General features: G+C 43.1%; 2 protein-coding genes across 6 annotated transcripts; both read left to right on the top strand.

Moving 5' to 3' along the window:
- Positions 1-104: 104 nt before the first annotated feature.
- TMX2 (thioredoxin related transmembrane protein 2) lies at positions 105-12,359 on the top strand. Its single transcript, XM_054972726.1, has 8 exons — positions 105-491; positions 1,648-1,708; positions 3,285-3,398; positions 3,805-3,881; positions 4,364-4,470; positions 6,660-6,725; positions 6,945-7,074; positions 11,235-12,359. The coding sequence occupies exons 1-8, from the start codon at positions 303-305 to the stop codon at positions 11,370-11,372; spliced, it is 882 nt and encodes a 293-aa protein (XP_054828701.1). The 5' UTR covers positions 105-302; the 3' UTR covers positions 11,373-12,359.
- A 1,635-nt stretch (positions 12,360-13,994) lies between these two features.
- On the top strand, positions 13,995-23,979 carry SELENOH (selenoprotein H). 5 transcript variants are annotated; one of them, XM_054972902.1, is made up of 6 exons: positions 13,995-14,179; positions 14,536-14,649; positions 15,417-15,551; positions 16,425-16,570; positions 21,826-21,944; positions 23,778-23,979. In XM_054972902.1, the coding sequence occupies exons 3-5, from the start codon at positions 15,418-15,420 to the stop codon at positions 21,924-21,926; spliced, it is 381 nt and encodes a 126-aa protein (XP_054828877.1). In that variant the 5' UTR covers positions 13,995-14,179; positions 14,536-14,649; position 15,417; the 3' UTR covers positions 21,927-21,944; positions 23,778-23,979. The 5 variants fall into 5 exon arrangements, with proteins under 5 accessions (XP_054828877.1, XP_054828878.1, XP_054828879.1 ...); XM_054972903.1 differs by having other exon boundaries at positions 15,414-15,551; XM_054972904.1 differs by lacking the exon at positions 13,995-14,179 and adding an exon at positions 14,385-14,406.
- The last annotated feature ends 28 nt before the right edge of the window (positions 23,980-24,007 follow it).

Genomic DNA, 24,007 nt, shown 5'->3' with positions numbered 1-24,007 from the left:
AGAACCCCGTCATCCTCTGATTGGTCGGTTGTCTCGTCAGCGCAATGGCGCATTTTTAGTGATAGTTTAACGTCAATAGAGTGCGTCAACTACGCGAGCGCTGTGAAATCGTGCCCTTGTTTGTGTTCTGCATAGCCTATAGAGGGTGTGGAGATAGCCAATCAAGGCGAGTTATGTCTCCCTAGGTCCGCCTCTTCTTTGATTGTTGTCGGTGCTGGCCAATTAGTTGAAAACGAGACGACTGTAGGTGCTAGAGAAAGGTAGCGAAGGTGAGGGCTAGAGTTGGACAGTGTGAGGTGAAGATGGCGGTACTGGCCCCGCTGCTCGCTCTGATTTACTCGGTGCCTGGAATCTGCCGTTGGTTAGCCCAGCCCTATTACCCGCTCTCAGTTCTTTTGTCAGTCGCCTTCCTCCTGGTGCGTAAGGTCCCACCGTTATGCCAAGGACTGCCCAGCCAGCGCGAAGACGGGAACCCTTGTGACTTCGACTGGGTAAGATCCTGCCCGATTTCTGCATCCCTTCTCTTTGTCTCTTGCTCCTCTTTCCTTCTCCGCGCCTTCCAGTTGAGCGGTGGTTTTATGTATTTGTTAACATTATTTAGGGTCTGCCTTTCCCGTGAGTCACTGAGAGACTTACACGGCGTAAGTCAAATGCGGTCGGCAGGATGCTCCATCGAGTAAGCCGTTCAATAGGGTTTCCTTGCCCCCCTCCGCTGTCTACGAACCCGGGAGGGGAAATCGAGGGAGGCGGGTCTGTTTCCCTCCCTTCTGCCCTCAAAAAATATGCTCGGGGCGGCGTATTTACTTTTAAGATCTAACCTATTCCTTCTCCTGTTAGCGGCCGTATTTCATCTCCTGAAAGGGCCAATGGCAAGGCTGCCATCATTGGAAGGCTGCAGTTTTTAAAATTATCATCTCAAGCAGGAGCAACTCCAGACTTGTCTCTTCATCGCATCGCCACTCTTTTTTTTTCTTTCTCATATGCTATCTTGTAACAGCTCCCTGCTTTAAATCCTCAGCCTTTTCAGCTCTGCTCTTTCAACAGCTCTTCTGGTGGGGGGATCTGGCCTGCAGGCTACCTGGAAAGACAAAAGGAAGGAAACCCATCAACTGTTAAATAGGTTGCTAGGGCAGTGGTGCTGTTTACCCCAATAGTACTAAATGGGGAAAACCCACCCTTTCTGTAGTGATGCGGCATTATCTCCCTCTCTTTTTGCCTGCACCAGGAACAGTTACTCTACAGAACTGTGACTTGAAAATATTGGGGTGCTGGAGCCATGAGTAATATGTAGAGTCAGCATTTTAAGAGGGAATCCTGTAGCTGCCAAATAAGTTTATGTTGATGGTAATGGTTATATCTGCTTGTATCCAGGCCTTCTTTATTTCATCTGTTTTGCTTGCCCTCATAGGTATGTTACAAAGTTCACATGACCCTTTCTTTGTGGACATTTCAAGTAACTGCAGAATGGGTTTTGTTTTCCGACTCGGGCATGATAGTAGTAGGGTTGCATAGAAAAAGAAATGAGTGTGTGGTATTTAAATGGCATATGTATTGAAACAGAGATAAATGTGATATGGTCTTATGAGAATTTGGATCTGGACTCATCTCCTTTCTCTTCTTTTCCCCCTTCCCCCACACACACTCCAGCGAGAAGTGGAGATCCTTATGTTCCTCAGTGCCATTGTTATGATGAAGAACCGCAGATCCAGTAAGTTAATGCATTTTTATATTACAATTTTCTGCAATAAAACTCCTAGAATTAAAGAGATTTTTAACATGAGAGTGACCACTTTTGGAATAATCAGAAAAGGAGTCTTCAGGCATAGTTTGCCTGTGCTGTAAGTTATTAGCAAATGTGTTCAGCTTAAGCAAATAGAGAGAGTGAGGTTGTGCTGTGTAGTTTATTTGATACACAAAGGACTTAATAGGTTTAAAGATTCTTGGATGAATGGTAGAAGATTGTCCTTCTACCACAGTAATTCTATTTTAAATATGCATGCCTCCTTGAGGAGGGGCTTCAAATGGTGGTGAGTTTAAAAATGAGAGCACTCAGAAACCATTGAGGGAACATTTAACCTCCCTAGTGTATCAGATGACCTTGCCACATAAGAAAAAATTTCAAAGGGAGACTCCACCTTGTAGTGCTGAGTTACAATTCTTATGCAGATAAGACGCTATCAGGCTTGGTCTCTATAGACTGAAAGTGGCAAGCTCAGTAGCGAGCTATTGTTCCTTTGGTCCTTCTAACTGATTCACTTACTCATTTAAATGTATCTTGTGTTCAATTGCACTCTGCATAGTAATGTGACATGCTATCTCTTGAATTGCACATTATCTCTTCCCCCTCCCTGTCCTTCTGTTTGTACCCTTGTATGTGTATCTGTCAACTGATAATGTTTAATAAATCTGAAGAATTGGGTTGAGGCTTACAAAAGCTTATACTACAAAGAGCAGTACAATCCTATGTATTGTTACTCCAGACTTACTGCAGTAACAAAATAACATAGCCACTTGTCTAAAATCTTGTTTCTTTTGTATTGTCGAAGGCTTTCACGGCCGGAGAACGATGGTTGTTGGGGGTTTTCCGGGCTGTATTGCCGTGGTCTTGGCATTGTAGTTCCTGACGTTTCGCCAGCAGCTGTGGCTGGCATCTTCAGAGGTGTAGCACCAAAAGACAGAGATCTCTCAGTGTCACAGTGTGGAAAAGATGTAGGCCTCCCGCCATTAGCATTCCACACCCTGGGAAACTCTTACAGAATGACTCAGCTCAACCCCACCCCTCCTGAGTAGATACAAAATGACCTACATCTTTTCCACACTGTGACACTGAGAGATCTCTGTCTTTTGGTGCTACACCTCTGAAGATGCCAGCCACAGCTGCTGGCGAAACGTCAGGAACTACAATGCCAAGACCACGGCAATACAGCCCGGAAAACCCCCAACAACCATCTTGTTTCTTTTGTTTCATAGAGTTTATCCAAGATAGAGAGGTGAGGCCTTTATGGACCAAACCTTAATATGTTGTGGGTGGAGTTAAGTGAAGAGCAATCTAGAAGCGATATGGGTGAGGGGAGGCAGACAGATTGAGATGAGAGTTGGGTAAGATTAAGCTCCTTAGAATTCTTCAAATCATGGACTCAACAAAGGTTACATAAACTTGCAGAGAAAGCATCCCCAAACCGTCAAGTTTTGGCTTCAGACACAAGCATTTTGTACCCATCCCACTTGCAGGAGAAGCTCATTGACCCAGCAGTGATGTACATAACTGCTTTCTTTCTTTCAAGTTACTGTGGACCAACATGTGGGAAATATCTTCATGTTCAGTAAAGTAGCAAATGTCATCCTTTTCTTCCGTCTTGACATCCGGATGGGATTGCTCTACCTCACTCTGTGCATAGGTAAGATCCTTCATTGCACATGGTGAGATTACAGCACCTTATGCAGGTCTCAGAGATCATGAGTAAGATAATTAGATTCAAAATCAACCTTGCCTCTTAAGACCTTCTGGACTCATAAGTCCATCCAAGGCAGTTGTTTGAAATATTACTTTGTATTCTCATCTTGTACATCCTGGATTACCATAGAACAAACATCTCATAGTTCTTTATTATTTGAATGATTTAATTATAGAAGATACTTGAATTTGTGACAGTAAATGTAACTTATTTTCCTCACATCCCACATGAATGCTGTCACCTCTGAGGAATTTATGCCAGTTGAACAATACCTCTTAGGAAGCCTATGTGAATTGTTGATTGTAGTCCAACATGGTGCTTAGCTATGTTTTTGTGTGTGCGTTTTCAGTGTTCCTGATGACCTGTAAGCCACCTCTATACCTGGGACCTGAATACATCAAATATTTCAGCGATAAAACCATAGATGTGAGTATTTTGTCTTTCACATACCTGTAAATGTCTGCTAAGATCTTTGGTTGCTCTTTGGCCTGCTTGAGGAAATTGCTGACAGTTTTGCTGAGGGGAGCTTTTCTGCCTACAACTGTGAGTAAAGAAAAAGGGTTTTATGGGTAGTCTAAAGTGATAGAAGGAAGTCTACTAAAGAAATCTTGCTGTGAGCTGCACCTCCATCTGACTTCACAGAGAGTCTGCCCTTAGGACAAGGACTCTCCAGCAGCACGGTGTGACCATTGTCTGGCTCATGTATTTAGATAATATAGTGCTATTTGGTCTGCATGTGTCTTTCTGTGGTGGACTTGATCTGGAGCGATGGTTTTTGGATTGCAAGAACTTTTAGCGGATGAATGTTTATACCTCATGAGTAAGATAATTTCCTTTCTAATTTTTGCAAGTACTATGTGTATCAATGAAGTATGTGGATGGCAGTAACTTGAATCCTCTATCTACAGGAAGAACTAGCACGGGATAAACGGGTAACCTGGATTGTTGAATTCTTTGCTAACTGGTCCAATGAGTGTCAGTCATTTGCTCCCATCTATGCTGACTTGTCTCTCAAGTGAGTGCATCATTTTTAATTAAAGAACTCGAGTAGTCCTGTGTCCTAGCTCTGAGGCAAAATTGGTGGACATTACAGTGGAATATAAGGCATGTAGCTGTCTGTGTGAGCCCAAGTCTTGTGCTGGCATCCTAGCATACGTACAACATGGGGGAGAGGACTTTGTCTTATTTTCAAAGCTGAAAGTAACATACACCATTACTTAAGCTACAGGATGCACAGGGCTGAGTTGGCAGAAGTTCCCCCTTCCATCCTCCTTTGGTGGTGGTGATGGTGCTTTTCCAGGGCTGTTCTTTCATCCTAGTTCATCCATGGTGAGAGGGTATATGTATACCTTCCTGATTTGTAAAATGGAGGTGGTGGGGGTAAAACTATATATATATGAATGCACCTGTCTGCTGGACAGGTCATATCGGAACCAAAGCTAAAATTATTATTTATGTCTCCTCTCACATGGTGGAAAGAATATTGTAACCAATAAAAAGAAGCACCTAGATCACACTGTATAGGATATATATTGGATACTATTCTATAGAAAATCCAAAACCAAGAACAAAATGAAGAGCTCAAAAGCTTGCAAAATGTTTAGTATCAATTTGATTGGCCCTAATAAAAATATTACATGATCTTGTTCTTTTTTGGGATTTTCCCTCATGCAAAGAAACATTAAAGAAAACCAGCTTTGGGGAACGGCTTTATATTTCAATAAACCCTGGGAAGCAGCATGGACAGGCCCGGCATGTCCATGGAGGCAGTGCCGGCAGCCGTCTCAAGCGCTGAACTGTGGAGGAGGTGTTGTGTTGGCCCCTGGATGACACCCGACCTGGAAGCGGCCCACATCCCTGCTCACCTCTCTGCCCCTTTGCCACTGCCACCTGCCCCGGCTCTCGGTGAGCCGGGCACCCAGGCAGCGCGGCAGCGAGCGGGGAAGTGGCCCGCCTCCCTGCCCCTTTGCCACTGCCACCTGCCCCGGCTCTCGGTGAGCAGGGCACCCAGGCAACGCGGCAGCGAGCGGGGAAGTGGCCCACCTCCCTGCCCCTTCGCCACTGCTGCCTGCCTCAGGTGAGGGGGACGCTCCTGCGTGATGACATCACAAGTGGGGTGGTTGGCCCCTCCCACTCACTGCTGCAGCCGACTGATTTTACTGCTCTACAGACATCACAAGTGACGTCATTGTGCAGGGCTGGAGTGAGGCACGCAAGTAGGTATCTCACCTCAGGCGCCAGAAACCCTGGCACCAGCCCTGAACATGGAAGGAAGAGAAAAGGTATCTACAGTAAAGTCCTAAGCAGAGTTACACCCTTCTAAATCCACGGAAATCAGTAGACTTCTAATGTTGTAACTATGCTTAGGGTTGTAGTGCTAGTAGCTGAACTGATAAGTGGCAGTAGCTGCTGACTGGTTCTGTTTAAAACTCCACGGATTCTAATAGCTCTGCCAGACAATCCGCTGAGCCATAGGCCTTTTATCCTGAAACTTTAGCTTTAGGTCAAGTATGGGCTGCACAACATCTCTGAAAAATCCTGTGTCTCATAATGATGGCCTGTTGTTAGCATAGAAAGTTTTTAAAAAAAATTTAGGCCTAACAGATCATCCTTTCCCTAGAAATTCTGCATTAGGCCAGTTCCTGAGAAGTGTATGTCTGTAATCTTAACAGTGATTCTGCTGTCTCTCAGTGGGGTAGTGCCTACTCAAGAGGAATGGCTGAAACGGGAGAGAACGGGGGAAGTGCACTGTAATCAGCTGACAGTGTGCAGCTAGGCTTTTTTTTTTAAGTTTTTTATTGGATTAGAAATATTTTAATGTCCGTTACAATCAATTTCCTTTAAAAATTCCAATTCTAACCCCCTCCCTTTCCCCCCCCTTTTGTTGACTTCCAACAGTTTTCCAACCCCTTATCTATTTTCCCCTACTCATTTCAAACTTATTTTACCTATTAAACATATACTTTCACTCTCTTCTAAGCTTACCTATTATATCACAATGCTGTCTCATTTCCCTTTCCATTTAACTTAACAACTAGATAATACATTTCTGGCATATATTCTTCAATAATCATTTTGGTAACCTGTACTCTATCTTACTCAGTGTGCAGCTAGGCTTTTTGTGGGGGGTTGGTTGGTGGGTTGCCATTTGTATTTCTCCTAAACATTTCTGCTTGGTATCTTACCATTGTTGCATTCCGCCAGGTATAACTGCACTGGACTGAGTTTTGGAAAGGTGGATGTGGGCCGCTACCCTGATGTTGCCACCAGGTGAGATATTCAGAAGCCCTTGTTCCAGGAGTCTTCTTGGGAGTGTGATGATTGGAAAGGCTGAACAGACCAAAACTGATGTGTCCCCTCTGGCTGCCTGTGAACTGTAGTACTGTGAATGCTCCACCTCCATTAGTGGGGGCAGGTAAGGGGGGAGGAATTTGGCCATTCATTTCTTTTGTGATTCTCTTGGAGCTTGTATCACTTGTCTCTTTATAGGTACAAAGTCAGCACCTCTCCTCTTACCAAGCAATTGCCCACCCTAATCCTTTTCCAGGGAGGGAAAGAAGTGATGCGCCGGCCACAAATTGATAAAAAGGGACGAGCGGTCTCATGGAATTTCTCTGAGGTATTTTATTTACTAGATTTTTTTTTTATTACTTTGCTGTCAAGAAATCCAGTACTGTTAACAAAGATTGACATAAGAGTTTTGAGGGTAAGTATGCCCTATTGACAGCTCTGTTGTATGATTCTTACCCAAAAGGTAGTCCTGACCTGCAAGCACAGCTGCAGCTGACAGGACACTATTGTGAAGTCCCTGAAGACGACATTAAAACAGGGCAATTGTCACATGAACACATGGAGCTAACATACTGAAACAGAAACAGGGTGCCATAGCAAATACTGTGAATATATGAAGAATGATTATAGTAATATTTGCAGAAGAATATAAAATAACAAGAAATAAATATAGTTTAAAGGATATAATGGTTGAGGAATGACAGCTCACATTCAAATGCAGTTCAAGTTCAAGGCTGGAATCTGGGTGTAGACCTGTTTTGAGGGATTGTTGTTCTGATCTCTCGTTAAGATGATTGTATTCAATATAATAAGTAACAAAGGACATTAAAACTAGATGTTATTTTTGAATTTTCAATCATTTCTAAAATTCTTAGTTCTTCTAAAACTATTAAAGGGGAAATCGTTACATCCAGGTATATACTTAACACATGTCAGTGTTTACACCTTTAGATGGAATAGGACAAATGTGAATATTGAAAAGCACACCTGAGTATTTATTAAGCTCTAATGTAAGCATTCTGAACAATTCTACTGGATAACCTCTGTGATGACCTTCCCTCCCCTTTCTGAGCTGAAACTCTGGAAGTAAGGTGTTTTGTTCCAGTGCCTGGAACCCCAAGGAGCCTTTCTCTAAACCTGGAAAAGCCACCAGAAAACCTTTCCTGGATTCCAAGGTGGTCTTACTCACAAATGAACACTACTGATGTAAAAATGTACAAATATTTATTAATAACAAATAGAATAAAATTGTTAAAAAGCCAGTACAGTCTCAGTAGATCAAGTAGCATTAAAATAACAAAGCTAACTGATACTTGTAAATGAATGTACAATTAAAGTATTTTTTCTCTAACCACCTCAGTACCCAAGAAAGAAAAAGCATTCTTGTCATGTTGACGTGTAAATTTAATAGTATCATGTATGGTATTAATCCATAAAACAAATATGTGAAGGTTATCCAAATCAGAAATGTTATGTCATCAATATACCGTGTATATTAATACATCACTGAAAAAGGATTCTAGTCAAGATTGTATACAATGTACAGGACCAGAACTTAAGGATGTAGATTTATTTTTAAAATGTGAGGGTTCTTTATGTCCCATAACTAGGCTTCACTGGCAGTTGTTGTAATGATATAACAAATATGATCCGTAAAAGTCTGGGCACATAATATGTAGTATCTTGTAACTGTCAGGCTCCCTTCAATAGTTCTTTTTATTTAATAATACAGGGCACCTCCTTTATCCTTGACAACTGAGGAATCATCCTGGGACAAATTATTCATTTGAAGAAGTTCTTCCAGGATAAATAATGCCAAATTTGACTGGGAGAATTCTCCAGCTTTACTAACAGTGTAATTGATTTCAGTGAGCTTAGGCTGGAGTAACTTCTTAGGATTGCACTGTAAATCTCTCAAAACTAACTGTTCAAATACATAAATGAGAGGATTACTAGATGTAGGAACAAAAGTAGTTTGAGATAAATAAATATCAGAAGTCTCATATACATCACTGTCAAAAAAATCTCATCGCAAGAAAAATAAGTAAACCCAGGTCTGGAGTGGATTGTATTTGGGAATAGGAAAAAAAATCAAGCCCAATTTTAAAAGATATCTCTGAGAAACTGCCTTGATGATAGATTAACCACTAGATCCTCCCCCTTCTTTGTCAAGGACAATAAACATAAATGTCCCCTAACTGCTGTCTTAGATACGGTTGCCAAATCCGGGTTGGGAAATTTCTGGAGATTTAGGGGCAGAGTCTGGGGAGATGAGAGAATTCAATAGAGTATAATGTATTCATGACTGCTCTGAATTATGGTTTCAATTTACATATGCATGCAGTATCTCTTACAGATTATTGTAAAGAGGTTTAGATTCCCTAAGTGCATAAAATCCACAACGTGCCATTCTTGTTTATGGGGGATAAAAAGTTCAGAAAGAAATGGATTTCTATCCTTAATAAGCGTTCAGTTGATTTAATGTTTATTATTGAAAAAATCATACCAGAAAATAGAAATCTTAGGATTCCCAGTTAGTAGCAACAGGAGAAAAAAGCCCTATAGTCACAGAATGAACCTTAAAATCAAATCAAGAAATAAAAAGCAGTTAGAATCAATTTTCATCTGAACGAATAGATAAAAATTAAGAAATTTAATAGATATGAAAAATATAAAGTAAATTCTAGAGTTTTATCATTGGATGTCTACTGACATTTATAAAAAATAAAGTTTCTTGGTTAGATTCCTCTCATACCTAGCTTTCCACAAACGTTGCAAAACAGAATTACTCAAAAAGGCATTTGTACTATACGGAGGGGCTCTTAGATGCTTCGCTAATGAGTTAAGGACCATAGACTATGTTGCCTTACGTACTACCCGTTGTCTTAAATATGTGCTTCTATGAGCTAGTGCTTCATGTGGTCTAATGTCAGCCCTAGAATTGCTTATGTTCTATTTCAAAATTTCTTCAACTCTGTATGGATTCTTATTAATGCTATGTCTTTGTAAATAGTGTTTATTTACCTTATGGCATTGTTATGGAAATGTTCTTGAAATTGACTGTACTATTTCCCACTGTGTAATCCACGTTGAGTCTCAGTGAGAAAGGCAGACTGTAAGTGACAAATAAAATAAATACCTACTGAAATAGAGATAACATGGGCGCAGAGGGGTGGGATCTACTACTGCATCAGATGATGAGAGCCTTTCCAGACATTTATTTTTAGATAGAAACTCTAAGGGTAGGGTTGCCAATCTCAAAGTGGGGCCTGGAGATCTCCCAGAATTACAATTGATCTCCAGAATACAGAGATCAGTTCCCCTGGAGAAAACAGCAGGATTGGTACCTTAGAGACCAACAAGATTTTCAGGGTATCAGTTTCCAAGAAGTAGAGAGCTCCCTTCTTCAGACAAGGTGTCAGAAGAAGGGAGCTCTGATTCTTGAAAACTTACACCCTGAAAATTTTTTTGGTCTCTAAGATGCCACTGGCTTCAAATCCTGGTGTTCTAGTGCAGACCAACAAACCCACCTCAAACTACCTTGGAGAAAACAGTTGCTTTGGAGAGTAAATTATGTCATTCCCTGACACAGTACGCAAATGTTACTGCATCAAGCCATGTTCCCAACACAAGGAACCACAGTGTTCATAAACAGAAAAATGAGATGCTGTGGCAAACAGTATGAATGTATTAAGAATGATTGTTTCAATACTTGCCGAAGAATATACAACAAGAAGAAATATAGTTCAAAGAACACAACAGGAATGGCAATTCAACATTCAAATAGTTCAAGACAGGAATCTGGATGTAGTCATGTTTCAAGGGATTATTTTTTCAGTATACCACTACCAAGTAAACAAAAATGATTTTACCACTTGTAAAGATGAATATATTCGCTACAGTTAGTAACAAAGGACATTAAAGCTAGATAATAGTTTTGATTTTTTCAAATATAAAAAACTCAACAGAACCTTATTGAATACAGCTGCAATTTAAAATGTCCTTGTTATTTAATAATATTAAACCTTTAATGCTGATACAGTTAAACATTCCTTATTTACATCCAGCCTCAAGGGAGCTGCAGAAATCACTAAACTGAAGTATGAAAGAGGCTCACCTGTCTTGTATACAGACAGGAGTCAGCAGCAGCAGAGAAAGTTTTCAAACATATTCAGACTTCTGAGTCAGGGATCTCTGTAAAACAGTGAACTATAATATATTCTATAAACGATTAAAATTTAAACTAGAACATAAAAAGATCGTACATACTTGGATCTGTTACACCTACATAACCTTCTGTTTGGAGATTTCTAACAGCAGCTGGTGAAATAAAACTCGTTACAGACTGAAAAGTATAAAGTGACTTTAAAGGGAGAATGAGACATAATCCATGGCTCCTTGAGATAAGGATGTGAGCCTTGCACTGAACAAGTGGGGGAGGATATGAGACTGCCACTAAGCAATGCTTGTCTGTCATTTCTGCCACAGGAGAATGTGATTCGGGAGTTCAACCTGAATGAGCTGTATCAGAGAGCCAAGAAAACATCCAAGCAGAGCGAAGAGATCTCTGAGGAGCAACCTGTTGCTACTGAGCTCCTCAATGGAGAGACCAAAAAGGATAAATAGAGCCCATCGGATTAGACTGTGTTCCCTTGCCATTTAGTTCCTCATTCTTCCTCCTTTCCATCTTAACCCCTCCTATGAGTCACCAGGCAATCTGCTATCCAGCAGTGCAAGGACGTGAATTTAGGGAGAATGAGGCTCTACAAATTCAGTTTGATGTCTCTGCTGGTGTCCACTTCGCCTATAAATGTTTCTGAGACTTATTTTTTTTTATTTCCTGATTTTTCTCCCAGGAGTATCTAGGGATTGCTTTAAGGAGCAAATTATAATAATTAAGAGGCATTGTCTCCCCTCTTATGGAAATTAGATTCCATTGTGGGGATTGAAGAAGAGTTACATGATTCTGCAAATGAATAAAGATTATTGAAAGAAGCAATGCCTTCTGTTGGGGAGGGAGGTGTAAAGGGGCACCATTTTCTGTTCATCAGTGTTGATGTTAAACAAACTTTGCCAGTTTGGCCCAATTCTCCTGTCAAAACTGACACTTCACTCCTATTAACTTTATCTTCTCCAGGGTGATCTCCTTAGCTGAGGAGATAATGAGAAATTTATTATTGGTAGATTTCTGCTACCCACCACCCTCCATAACAGCAACAGTAGAAATCCTGATGGTGTCTCTTCCAATCATTTGGGGTTTAAATCCTTGAATGCCACAAGGGAAACGTTAGCTGAGCCTGAAAATGCTGCTGTGCCAGAGACTGACATTGTCTTAAAAGGATCTCGTTTGCTGCATTAGCAGCTGTTAGCACAGAGTAACCTGCTTGTGTGGGGCAGAGACTTTTGCTCTATACTGGTAGCTGCTTTTACTGCCTCTGGTGTACAAAATACAGGATGGTAATGTATAGGATGTGGTTAATGTTATTGTTTTACTGTTAATATGAGTTTAGTCATACAAGCTCCCATTTTTTTCTTAACCATGCTCACATTTCAGTCTTCTGCTTGTGTTAATGGCCTTCAGCATTTGTCTAATAAATAAATGTCTTGTTTATCTATGTGCTTCTGCTTTCTGAGTTACAATATACCTGTACTTATGCTGTATTACACAACCTTAAACTGGCTTGATTAAAAATTGTTCGGTTGCAGGGTTCCATGCCTTGGTTCCTGTGTAACACTTCTGCTGATAGTTTTTTTGCCAGCAAAGTGAAGGTTCCTTGCCTCCCAGTGCAGCCCCAAATCCCTCCCTAATGTTCCTGGGGACAGGGGATTCCTGGGAACAGCATGAAGGAATAGTCTGAGGTCTATAGCCATAAGTGGCAATCAGTTAAAATCACCCTCCACTCCTCTGCTCATGGAAATCCTCTACAGCAGTGGTTCTCAACTGGTGGGGCACAGAGGTAGTCTACGTGAGATGAATTGATTGTTATGAAAACACTGAAAATTCCCTGTCAAGCCCTATGTGCACCGGTAAGTGTTATGTGCTGTCTTCTGCCAGCCATATGTGCCACAATTTACCTATATGTGACTTTTAGGTATGCTAGTAGTAATTTGGACATAACATTCCTCCTAATCACGAAGTAAATGATTATTTCCTTTTGTCCTTCCCAAATCTTACTGCCCACCAACTTCATTGGATGCCTGCCCTTGAGTTCAAGTATTTGGGAAGGGGAAGGAAAAAGCTCTGTGTTCACTCTCTTTACCTCGTGCAATATTTTATAAACCTTTCAGGTCCCCCCTTGTCTCTTTTCTAAACAGAAAAGTCCCAAACTCAAACCCAAAGTCCTCATAGGAAAGGTACTCCGTTTCCCTAATCACCTCGCTTGCCACCTTCTGCACTTTTTCCAGCTTTGTGTTGTCCTTTTTGAGATACAGTGACCAGAACAGCACACAGTATTCTAAAAAGCCTGCATCCTAGATCCATAAAAGTGTCAATATTATAACCAATATCATTTTATTTTAAATCCCTTTTCCTTAACAATCCCTACCATACATTGTCTTTTTCACAGCTGCGGCTCATTTGGTTTTGGTTTTTGTCATGACCCCAAGGTGTCTTTCCCTCTCAGTCTCAGCAAGTTCAGACTTACTAAAAATAATAAATATAACAACACAAAGTCTGTAAACTTAAATATCCTTTTCAGAAAAATGGTTCCACCGCACCCTATTTTTTCTTTGATCAGTGGGACATAAAATAGGAAATGTTGAGAATCACTACTCTGAAGAACCTAATCCCTACAGTCAAAGTCTGCTCCCAGAGTAGTGATTGCTCTTCTGGAGAGTGCACACATAGTCTTACAACTTTTACAGATTTTGGCTTTGTAAGACTACAGCCATGGTATTTGAACAGAAAATTTGTCCAAGCAGGAAGAAATCTGGATAAATGGAAGTAGCAGTAGTTTTATTTCGTTTTGCTCTGCTGTAGTGAAGAGCAAGCTAATCTATTTTGGTCCCATACTATAGGAAGTTAAAACGTAATGGAGGCAACATATGTACATTTTGGATGTTTTCTACCTGATAACACAGCTCTTAATTTCATAAGATAGTTGAAAGAGTAATAGCTTGTATTGATAGATTACATTGCTTATTCAATGCGTGGAAGGGGCAGAGGGAGAAACACAAATACGTGGGAGGGTTAGGCTCCGTGTAAAAGACTTGTGGGGATGTGGGAGGTGCAAAGAGAAGCGTTCCAACAACGGAAGTCTACATGATAAACAATCCATGGCCATTTAGCATAATAGCTGAGTGAGAAATGATACGGAGGATTCAAGAGAAAGGAACAGCTTAACCTGCCTCGCAGGGTGTAGAGGAGTAGTCTCGTACAGCAAAACCGCAAGAATAGACCTTAAAGGTTTTAGTTCAGCATAGATGTGGAACAGGTAATTCAGAGCTTAATTCAAAAGCAGTCAGCACACGCCGAAGGCCATTTCACCAGAGCCTTCAGGGCCCAGCTTCTCCATCTTGCAGATGGGCGTCTCGACGATTGGCTTGCATTCTGACTGCCGCAGCCAGACAACGATTAATTCTTGTAGAGCTGCGGTTAAAGAGTGCAGAATTTATAGCAGGGCGGACGGAACCATTTCTTTAAAGGGGGTTAACAGTTGCAGTAAAATAGCGATTGTCACCTTTTCGATAGTGGGCGGTTGAATGTGCACAAGGCGCATGTGTCTCCGAGGGCAGTGCTGCAAGGTGGCTGCATTGTGGTTTTTTTGTTGCTTCATTGTTTATTTCGTAGATTCTTCCCCCGTGTGAATGGCTGAAATCGCGGTCACGTTTACGTTCTAAGCGTGGCGAGGAAACTGCACGTGCCTCGGGCCTTGGAAAGGGGAAAAAACAACAAAAAAGGAAGGTAACGTGGTTTTGCTATATTGAAGAACTTGTATATGGAGGCTTCCTATAATTTGTGGTCTTATCATTCCAAGTATTGACGACGGAAGGAGAGCTCCGCTGTGGAACTGGGCAGAAATGTTTCCAACAACGCCGTGTCGGTAATAAAGCGATTGTGCTGAATGGGTTTTTTTTTTCGTGCTCAGTTCTGTAGAAATCTATGATTCTATGTCGCTCACATCCTGTTCTGCTGAACCTTAAACCTCTGTGTCTGGAAGCCGCCATTATTTTTATTTCTGTAGGCTGGCTTTATTGCTCCCTTTGTTTTCCCCCCGCTCTGTTGTTGGGAGGCATCCGCTTTTCTCAGTTCGAGGATGGAGGAGTTCAGACGTTTTTCGATCATAATAATAAATAGTTTCGGCTTGAGGAATCTGTTTTAATATTCTCCATTTATAATTCAAACTGATCAGCCGAATGATGGGGAAATGGTAAAAATCTCTCCTTGCTTGAAAGGCCGTCTGTAAACACACAAATGAACCTGAAAAAGGGTCGATAACGCTTTACCTTTTAACGCCATTAATAGAACCTTCCCCAGTGCCTGCCCTCCCTGCCTATGATTTCTGTTTGTTAGTTTCTGATAAGTTTATTATTCTAATTTTTGTTCCCTTGCCCCTTCTCCTATGTCTTGTCATACCTTATTTTGGATTGCTATGCCTTCCAACTGAGAAACCTAACACATGGGATATTGTTTGGCTTATTCTCCTGCACTGGCTTTTGTTCTTCAAGTAGAATGCCTCGTAAAGGACGGAAAAGGAAGGCAGCTGCCCCTGCAGTAAAAGCTGCAAAGTCCAATGGGGCTGACCAGTCTCCCAAGAAACTGAAGAAGAGTGAGGGATATGGCCCTCATGTGGTGATTGAACACTGGTGAGTATCAGTCTCTAGCATGGTGTAGTGGTTAGAGTGTCAGTTAGGATCTTGGAAACCCAGGTCTGAATCCTCTCTGTACTGTGGAAAGTTACTGAGTGACCTTGGGCCAGTTGCACACTCTCAGCCTAACCAACCTCATAGGGTTGTTGTGACAGTAAATTGGAGAATGGGAGAATGTTGTATGCCACTTTAAGTTCCCTTTGGAAAGATATGTAGGGTATAAACGAAGCAAATAGATTGTTGGAAAAGGGTCCTATGCTAAAGGATCACCTTGTGTAAGGGATTCTGTTATACAAAAATGCTCTGTACAAATTGTACCAATAGATGAGTGTTTTTTATTTCCTTTCCAACAAAACATATAAGTAGGGGGGCAATCTTTTTACTAATAGCCATGCCATTTATATGTTAGGGTCTTTTCATGTGTGTGTGTAAAGTGCCATCAAGTCACAAGTGATTGATGGCAGCCCCAGCAAGGGGCTTTCAAGGCAAGTGAGAAGCAAAGGTGGTTTGCCATTGCCTTCCTCCACAGAGTCTTGCTTGGTGGTCTCCCATCCAAGTACTGACCCTGCTTAGCTTCCAAGAGGTGACAAGATCAGGCTATACCGTGCTGCTTTCCTTCCTGGGGTTTGTTCATGTGAAAAAACATAGGTGCTTTTGAAATGGAAACTTCCTTTCGTGAAGTAAGGGCAAATACAAGATCTTTTCTGAGCAATGGAGTCAGGGTGAGGTAAAAACCACTGTTAACCATGGTTGGAGAGACCTTTCTCCTAGGGAGACAAACCATTGAGTTGGATTCGGTTTTGACACTTTCAAATAATGACAGGGTCTTTCTGTGATTTGGGAAAAATAAATTCTCCCCTTTGTCCACAGTAAAAGCTGACGCGTTTATGGGCGCCATGCTGATGCTGTTGGCCAAGCCTTGCACCAGGCATTTCCTGACCTCACCATGGAGATCAACCCCAAGAAGCCACGCAGAAATAGCTTTGAGGTGGTTCTACTGAAAGGGGATGGCACAAGTAAGTGAATTCTTCACAGGAGGTTTGGCAATGGGAGGAATATTGTGGGAATTAACCTGCCTAGAATACGTGTAACCAGGCTTCCACAAATCCACCACCAGGGGCTTGTGGTGAACAGAACGCTCAGAAACAAATCCTCTTAGAGCTCTGCTCTAATTTGTGTTACAGCCTGGAGAGGCAATGGCAGGGACCAAGCAATGAGAGAGATCCCTCCTGTTTTTTTTCTCTGTACCCAAGTGAGAGAAAACCCTGACTCTCACAAGGCCTTGGTGCATTCTAGAGGACTTACAGGAGGACAGTTAATGAAGTTCTATGTGTAGGATCTGGTATATATTAGGAATGATCTTGAGTCTGATTAAGAAGTGAATGAAGAGTTTGATAGAAAGCAGAGAAATAGAATAGATACTAACTGCTAGAATAGATACTACTAACTACTTCAGTAAACAGGGAGAGAGGAACTTCCAGGAAGAAGTAGGAAGTAGCCTAAGAATTCCAATCTGGAGACATGCAAGGACAGAAGAAGGATCCGATCCTGTTATCTATCTGTCAGACCTGCTGCCCCCTGCAGGTATTCTTTGTCTTCTGCCTTCTCTGTACACAAGACATTGTATTTCCAACACTGTGTATGCCTGCTGTCCATTAGAGTATTGGACAAAAGTTGAAGTATCAGGAGCAGGCAGTAGACCACACCATTCTGTTGAGGTGTTTGGGGGCGGGTTGTGCCTTGGACTGGTTTAAATCCTTCCTAATGGAATGGACTCAAAGAGTTGCTATTGAAAAACAGCTGCCTTCTGTGTGGGAATTATCTTGGGTTCTGCAAAGCAGAATTTTATCCCTCATGTTATTCAACCTCTGTGTAAAGCCTTTAGGAGAATTCAATATGCAGATGATACCCAGTTCTATATCTTGCTATTCAAATCAGCTGGTGATGCAGTAGAAGTTCTGAATTGCTGCTTGCTCATTCATTCATTAATTCATTAATTCAATTTATTTATTTATTGTCTGCCTTTCTCACTGAGACTCAAGGTGGATTACACTGTGAGTATCAGGAACAGTATCAGTATGATACTGATACAGTCAGTATCAGGAACATTTCCATAAGTGATGCCATAGGGTAAATAAGTAAAAGTTCACAAAGACATAGCATTAGTAGGAATCCAATGCAACATAGTAGTAAAGTCTATGGTTCCTAACTCATTAGTGGCTCATCTGAGATCTCCCTACAATATCTTTTTGAATAATTCGGTTTTTCATCGTTTGCCGAAAGCCAGGAGAGTGGGGACTCTCCTGATCTCCTCGGGCAGGCCATTCCATAGGGTGGGGGCCACCACAGAGAAAGCCCGTGTATGGGTTGCTGTTGATTTTGCCAAGGTGCAGGGTGGCACCTGCAGGAGACCCTGTAAAGTAAACAAATTGAAATTGAACCCAGACAAGAAGAGACACTGGTTGGAAAGGCAGATATCTTGAAGGACATTGTGCTTACAAACTTTGATGGGTTCCAGTTGATCTTGGCTGACTCAGTTAACAGTGTAGTGGGTTATACTGGACCCAGCACTGTTGCTAGATAAGCAAGTAAATGCACCTGGGAAAAAAAGTCTTCTCCCAACTCAAACTTGCCTGAAAGATGGCCCCCTACCTTGATATGCCTAATCTGGGCACCTAGATTCATGCCACAGTAACATTGAGACTAGACTACTATAATGCATGCTACATGGGTCTCCCCTCAAAGTTGACTCAGACTCCAGCTGGTGTGGAATGATGTAGCTTGTTTACTCTCAAGAGCTAGACAGAGCATGCCTATCACTCCCATTCTGCAGTCTCTCCATTGGTTGTCCATCATTTACCAGGCTCAATTCAAGGTCACGACTATCACAATCTAAGCCCTTCATGGCTTTGGACTCTCGTATCTTTGCAACTGTCTCTCCATGTTCTACCACAGCAGCTTCTCATCTGAACAGGGCTTCTACAGATACCACCCTGCAGTTAGTCAAAATCAACAGCTGGCCGTACACATGCTTTTTCTGTGGTATCCCTCACCTTATGTAATGACCTGCCTGAGAAGGTCAAGAAAGATCCCATCTCCTGGCTTTCAGCAAATTTTGCAAAACTGAATTGCTCAGGAGGGCTTTCTACTCAGATTATAGGGCTGTGTCATAAGAAATTGCTCAGAGAGATGCCTTGGTAGGGACAGGGACTATAGACTGCTCTTGGGTACTGTCTGCTGATGTTGATATGTTCCTACTGAGAAGTTTGTGTTACTAAATATATTAATTAGTTACGCTTTGTTTCAGAAAGATTTCATCTCTCTGCTCAGCTTTATGTTTGTTTTCAAATTTTCTACCACCGTAGCCTATTGTATCTGGTCACTCAATGTCCTTGTGCTGATCACTATATTTTGCTCAGTGAATAGTCTAGATGTTGATTTTATTTCCTTTGCACTATGTAATCCCCCTTGGATCTCAATGAGAAAGGTGGCCTATAATCTCTTCTCAGGTCTGAAGTCTTGGGCTGTAGGGTATGGGCAGTGGTTTGTGTTCCTCATTTGTCACTAGCCTTGGCATAGGGGAAGAGCAGACCCTTTCCAAGAATACAAATGTTGTATTTGGAATTCATGGAATGTAAATATGATCAGTCACTTTTTCCATGATCATGTCTTAATGTAACTTTCTGGTGGGTAACCATAATGCTCTGCATTAGAGCAACATTTGAGTCCAGTAGCCCCTTAAAGACCAATAAGATTTTCTCGGCTTTTGAGAGTCAAAGCTACCTTCATCAGATACAAGTAGTAATGGAGATTCCTGATCCTTTGTTTCCCATCTGGAAGGTGGACTGGGTGTTGCAAAGAAGAATGTCAGGATGCAAAGGTACAGTGCAGCTTGATGATGGCAGAAATTAGCATCTGCAGTGAGATAAGAATCTTATGTCTCTATCCGTGAATGAACTCAGTTTCAGCGATCTCACATTGTAATCTTCCCTTGTAGCTTCTCTAAGGACAATCACTTATAGGTCAGCAATGGAATGTCCTTAAAAATTAAAATGTTCTCCCACTGCTTTTTTGGTGTTGTGCTTTTTAATGTCAGATTTATGTTCATTTATTCTTTTGCGTAGGGACTCGCCTATTTGTCCAGTGTAGAGAGTGGAAGGGCACTGCTAATACTTGATAGCATTTATAACATTGGACGACGAACAAGTAAATGAACCTGAGATGGTATGGCTGCTGTTGTGAAATTGTGTTGTCGGAGTGAATATGGGGACAGAGTTGGCATCTTGGTTTATTGCAGGCCCTGGTCCCAGAATCCATGTCAGGAAGTACATTATTGTGAGTAAGGAATTGTTGAAGGTTAGGGGCTGCCTGTGGGCAAGAAAAGGTTTGGTTTCCAATGCTTGTGAGAGTAATCATTGTCCGCCATAGGTTGCAAGTCTTTAATGATGCATTGAACTGGTTTGAGAACTGTATGTGATCACCAGTGGCATTGTTATTTCATTTGGGTCTATCTTGTAGCAGATTATCCAAGGGATTGCTGGTCTTTAATATGCTACTACACTTGAATCTTGCTGCTTTAATATAAGTAGCTTACACTCTAACAGCTGTACATTTGCTAATAATTCATTTGTCTGATAGGGAACCATAACTTTTCAGAGATAATATAGTTTATTTCCACGTTAGGCGATGTGCGGTAACAGTGACTACTTTGCCATCTTGGGAGACAGACCCTTGCTTGACAAAGGATTCATTTTTGGCCATTTTGGACCAGTTTCAGCCCTGGATAAGGGCCGAAACGGACCGGATTGGGGCCGAAACGGCCATGATCGGGTCGGTGCCAGGCAGGGGGAGCCTCCCTCACCCAGCACCGACCCAGTTCCAGCCCCGATCCAGGCCGAAACGGGTCAAAAATGGCCATTTGGGGCCCATTTTGGCCCAGATCAGTACCAAAAAGGCCCGGATTGAATCGGTGCTGGGCTGGCACAGAGGCTATCCCGGCCATTTCAGCCCCGATCCGAGCCCAAAATGGCCATTGTTGGCCATTTTGGCCTGGAATGGGGCCGAAACAGCCCAGATCGGGTCAGTGCTGGGCAGGGGAGGCTTCTCCCACCTGGCACCAACCCAGTCCAGGTCATTTCGTCCCCAATCCTGACTGAAACGGGTCAAAAATGGCCATTTTCAGCTATTTTGGGTCCATTTTGGCCTGGATCAGGGCCAAAATGGCCTGGACTGGGTCTGTGCTGGGTGTGGGGGGGCATCCCCCGCCCGGCACGAACACGGTCCCGGCCATTTTGGCCCCAATCCTGGCCAAAACAGGCCCAAAATGGCCATTTTTGCCCGGATCGGGGCCAAAGGGGCCTGGACCGGGTCAGTGCTGGGCAGGGGAGACTTCCCCCCACTCAGCTCTGACCAGATTCTGTCCTTTTCAGCCCCAGTCCTGGACCAAATGGCTCAAAATGGCCACGTCCGGCCATTTGATCCATTTTCTGCTGGGATCGGGGCCAGAACTGCTGGGATCTGGTCAGTGCCAGGTGGGGGACCCCTCCCCTGCCCGGCACTGATCTGGTCCAGGCTGTTTTTGTCCATTTGGGACCCTTTTCGGCCGCAATGAGGACCAAAACCACCAGGATTGGGTCGGTGCCTGGTGGGGGACCCCTCACCTGCCCAGCACCAACCCAACCCGGGTTGTTTTGGGCCTGATCCAGGCCAAAATGTGCCCAAAATGGCCGTTTTGAGCCTGTTTTGGCCTGGATTGGGGGCAAAACTCTCCTGATCGGGCCACTGCCAGGTGGGGAAACACTCCCCCATCTGGCAGCAGCCGAATCCTGGCCATTTTGGCCCGACCAAGGGGTGTGGCATATGTTATTGAGTTCCTGCAGTCCCTGTGTGGAGTCTTTGTTTTCTGTTTTCTTTGGCAACGGGGGGGAGGGGGCAGAACACTCTGTGGTCTGGCCTAGCATAATGGCTTTTTGATTTAGTAATCATAGTGTGGTTATCCCTTCTCATCACTTCACATGCTTCCAGACCCATCTTGTAGAAATGTCTCCTGACATGAGAACAAGTGCCCTGGGAAATGCATCTCAGGTGCTGCTACTGACCTGCTCTTGATAGCTTTTCTTTGTGGAGGTAACTGGCTGCTTCATGAATGCATACAGTCTGAGTTACCAAGAACTTGGCAGAAGGAACTGATTTCTTGATGCGATTGTCATTTGTGTCCCATAATGCAATGCAATGGCTGTTGGTAACTGCCATCTGCCATTATTGCTTTTAGAGGTGGAGTTATGGAGCGGCCTTAACAAGGGGCCACCACGCAAGCTAAAGTTTCCAGAACCAAACAAGGTGGTTGAAAGTCTGAAGGGCAGCTTTGAATAATGAACAGGATTGTCAAAGGTAAGCTCATGCAACAAACAAGTGTTTTGTTCTAACAGTTGTTGGGAATCAGTAAAGTGCTGGACAGATCTAACCCACTAATACAGTTGCTCTGTGCTAAATCAATACTACATTACTGTTTCAAGTTCTTACTACTAAACTGGAGCAGGAAGTGGGGCTGAGACATGGGCCAGGCTTCATATTCTGCCTGGCCCATGTCTCAGCCCCACTTCCTGCTCCAGTTTAGTAGTAAGAACTTAAAACAGTAATGTAGTATTGAGTTAGCACAGAGCAACTGTATTAGTGGGTTAGACCTTTCTAGCACTTTACTGATTCCCCAGAGAAGCTATGGTGGAGGATTGGGAGCCGTCAAAGTAACTACTCCATGTCTCTACAAGTAGAAACCTATTGCGAATTCACCCTCTACTGTAAGGGTACTTCAGCCCACTACATATTGGCCTATGTGATCTAGACCATAGTGTGCCTCTGGATGACTTGCAGGAAGGGTCAGCAAACGGCTCAGGATGGAATAAGCAGTCACGGTGTACTGAAAGGCTTGGAGACTAGTTAGTATACAGGAACATTGCAATTAGTTGGACCTTGAGTGTGAGAAAAATGAATGCACTGATGTAAACTTTTTAGGTCATCTATACCTATAAAAGAAAAAACGTGTTCCCGACATGTTCACCTCAATTCCACTGCACAGGGGCACTCTCGCACACCTCTAGCGGGGATGAGTCTCGGCAACAGGGCTTGCCAAGGAGGCCAGAGAGGGAGCACGCCATGCTGTCTGCTCCCCTGCCCCCGCTGTGTACACCACGCCTGCCAGATTTCTCCCCTTGCCCTCCCTGCCCCCACAGCGCACCACACCTGCCAGCCTTCTGCTGCCTGACTTCTCCTTGCTTATCTTCTCCCCTCCCCCTCGCCCACCCTGCACTTGCCAATTGTTGGGTTCAGCTCGAATGGAGCCGAACTGGGCAGCTGGCAGGTGCAGCAGCCCACCCCACTGCCTACTCTTCTCTCCCTTCCTGCTCTCCACACCTCCAGCCACCGGAGCACACCAAACTGTGTGCTCCCCCCCAGCCCAGCAGCGCTCCTGCAGCCCCAGCTGTCCAGTTCGACTTGAACATGGCCGAACCGAGTGGCTGCCAGGTGCAGGAGCGTTCCAGGGTGTCTGCCCCCTCATCAGGGTGCTCGGGAGGGGGCAATAACAGACCCGGCCGCCTGCCTTCACCCCACCCTGATCAGGGCACAGCAGAGGTGGCAATGCCTGGCCCGCCAGCCCTGCCCTTTCCAGAGCCCGTGGTATTGTTTCCACACAATGTGCTTTGTTACGAGTATAGTCATAATCTTACAGCTTGTCTATAGCAGTCTGATTCAGGGGTGGGAGGCAGAATCCAAGAAAAAAACTGAAGGACTACTCTTCCATCCTTTACTGCAGTATGCAAGTTCAGTGTATATTCCATCCTGTTTTAACACCTACACAAAACCATGACGGAGGTTGCTGAAGTCTCCATCTAAAATCTAAGTGGCTAGCAGGCCTTGATAGCAGTATTACTCTGGATTACTCTCCCAGATGTTCAGCTGTCCCAACCCCTCTTAGTTTTCTGCCACCAGCTGAAGATGACTCTGAAATATCAGCATTCAGCTTGTATTAACTTTTAGCTGGTGTTATGCTCTAAAAGTAGAGGGCTTGTTTTAATGCTACCTACTTAATTTTGTCTGTAACTTGCTCTGTGGATCTGTAGTAGGACGCAGGCCAGCAGGTGTTGAATATACTTGGCAACACATGGGAGAGATGCATTAGTGGTTTAAGAAACAAGATCTTTGGCTAATGGCTATTTTTCTCCATAGGACATCATCCCCTGTGAGTTGGAGCATTTATGATGGGGTATGACTAAATGGGGTAAATTGCAAACCTCAGTCATTTCTCTGAAGTCGTTGCTCTTCCTTCACAAACAAGATGTTCCAGATAATGCTGTTTCCCATCTTCTTACTTTCAGGTCTTTTTGCTTGAGAAATTTTCAATAAAGTTCAACTTTGTAATGTAATGATACCTTATTTGTCTTGTTTAATTCTATTCC

Source organism: Eublepharis macularius, chromosome 2, assembly GCF_028583425.1.
Source record: "Eublepharis macularius isolate TG4126 chromosome 2, MPM_Emac_v1.0, whole genome shotgun sequence".
Lineage (NCBI taxonomy): Eukaryota > Metazoa > Chordata > Lepidosauria > Squamata > Eublepharidae > Eublepharis > Eublepharis macularius.
Note: the sequence above shows the minus strand (reverse complement) of the source record. Positions and strands in the feature narration are given on the sequence as shown.

Excerpts from the sequence above, each read along its gene's own strand:
- TMX2 (XM_054972726.1), top strand. The coding sequence starts at position 303 with ATGGCGGTACTGGCCCCGCTGCTCGCTCTGATTTACTCGGTGCCTGGA. Across the intron at positions 3,399-3,804 it reads CTACCTCACTCTGTGCATAG|TGTTCCTGATGACCTGTAAG; the intron begins GTAAGATCCTTC and ends GTGCGTTTTCAG. Across the intron at positions 6,726-6,944 it reads TACCCTGATGTTGCCACCAG|GTACAAAGTCAGCACCTCTC; the intron begins GTGAGATATTCA and ends GTCTCTTTATAG.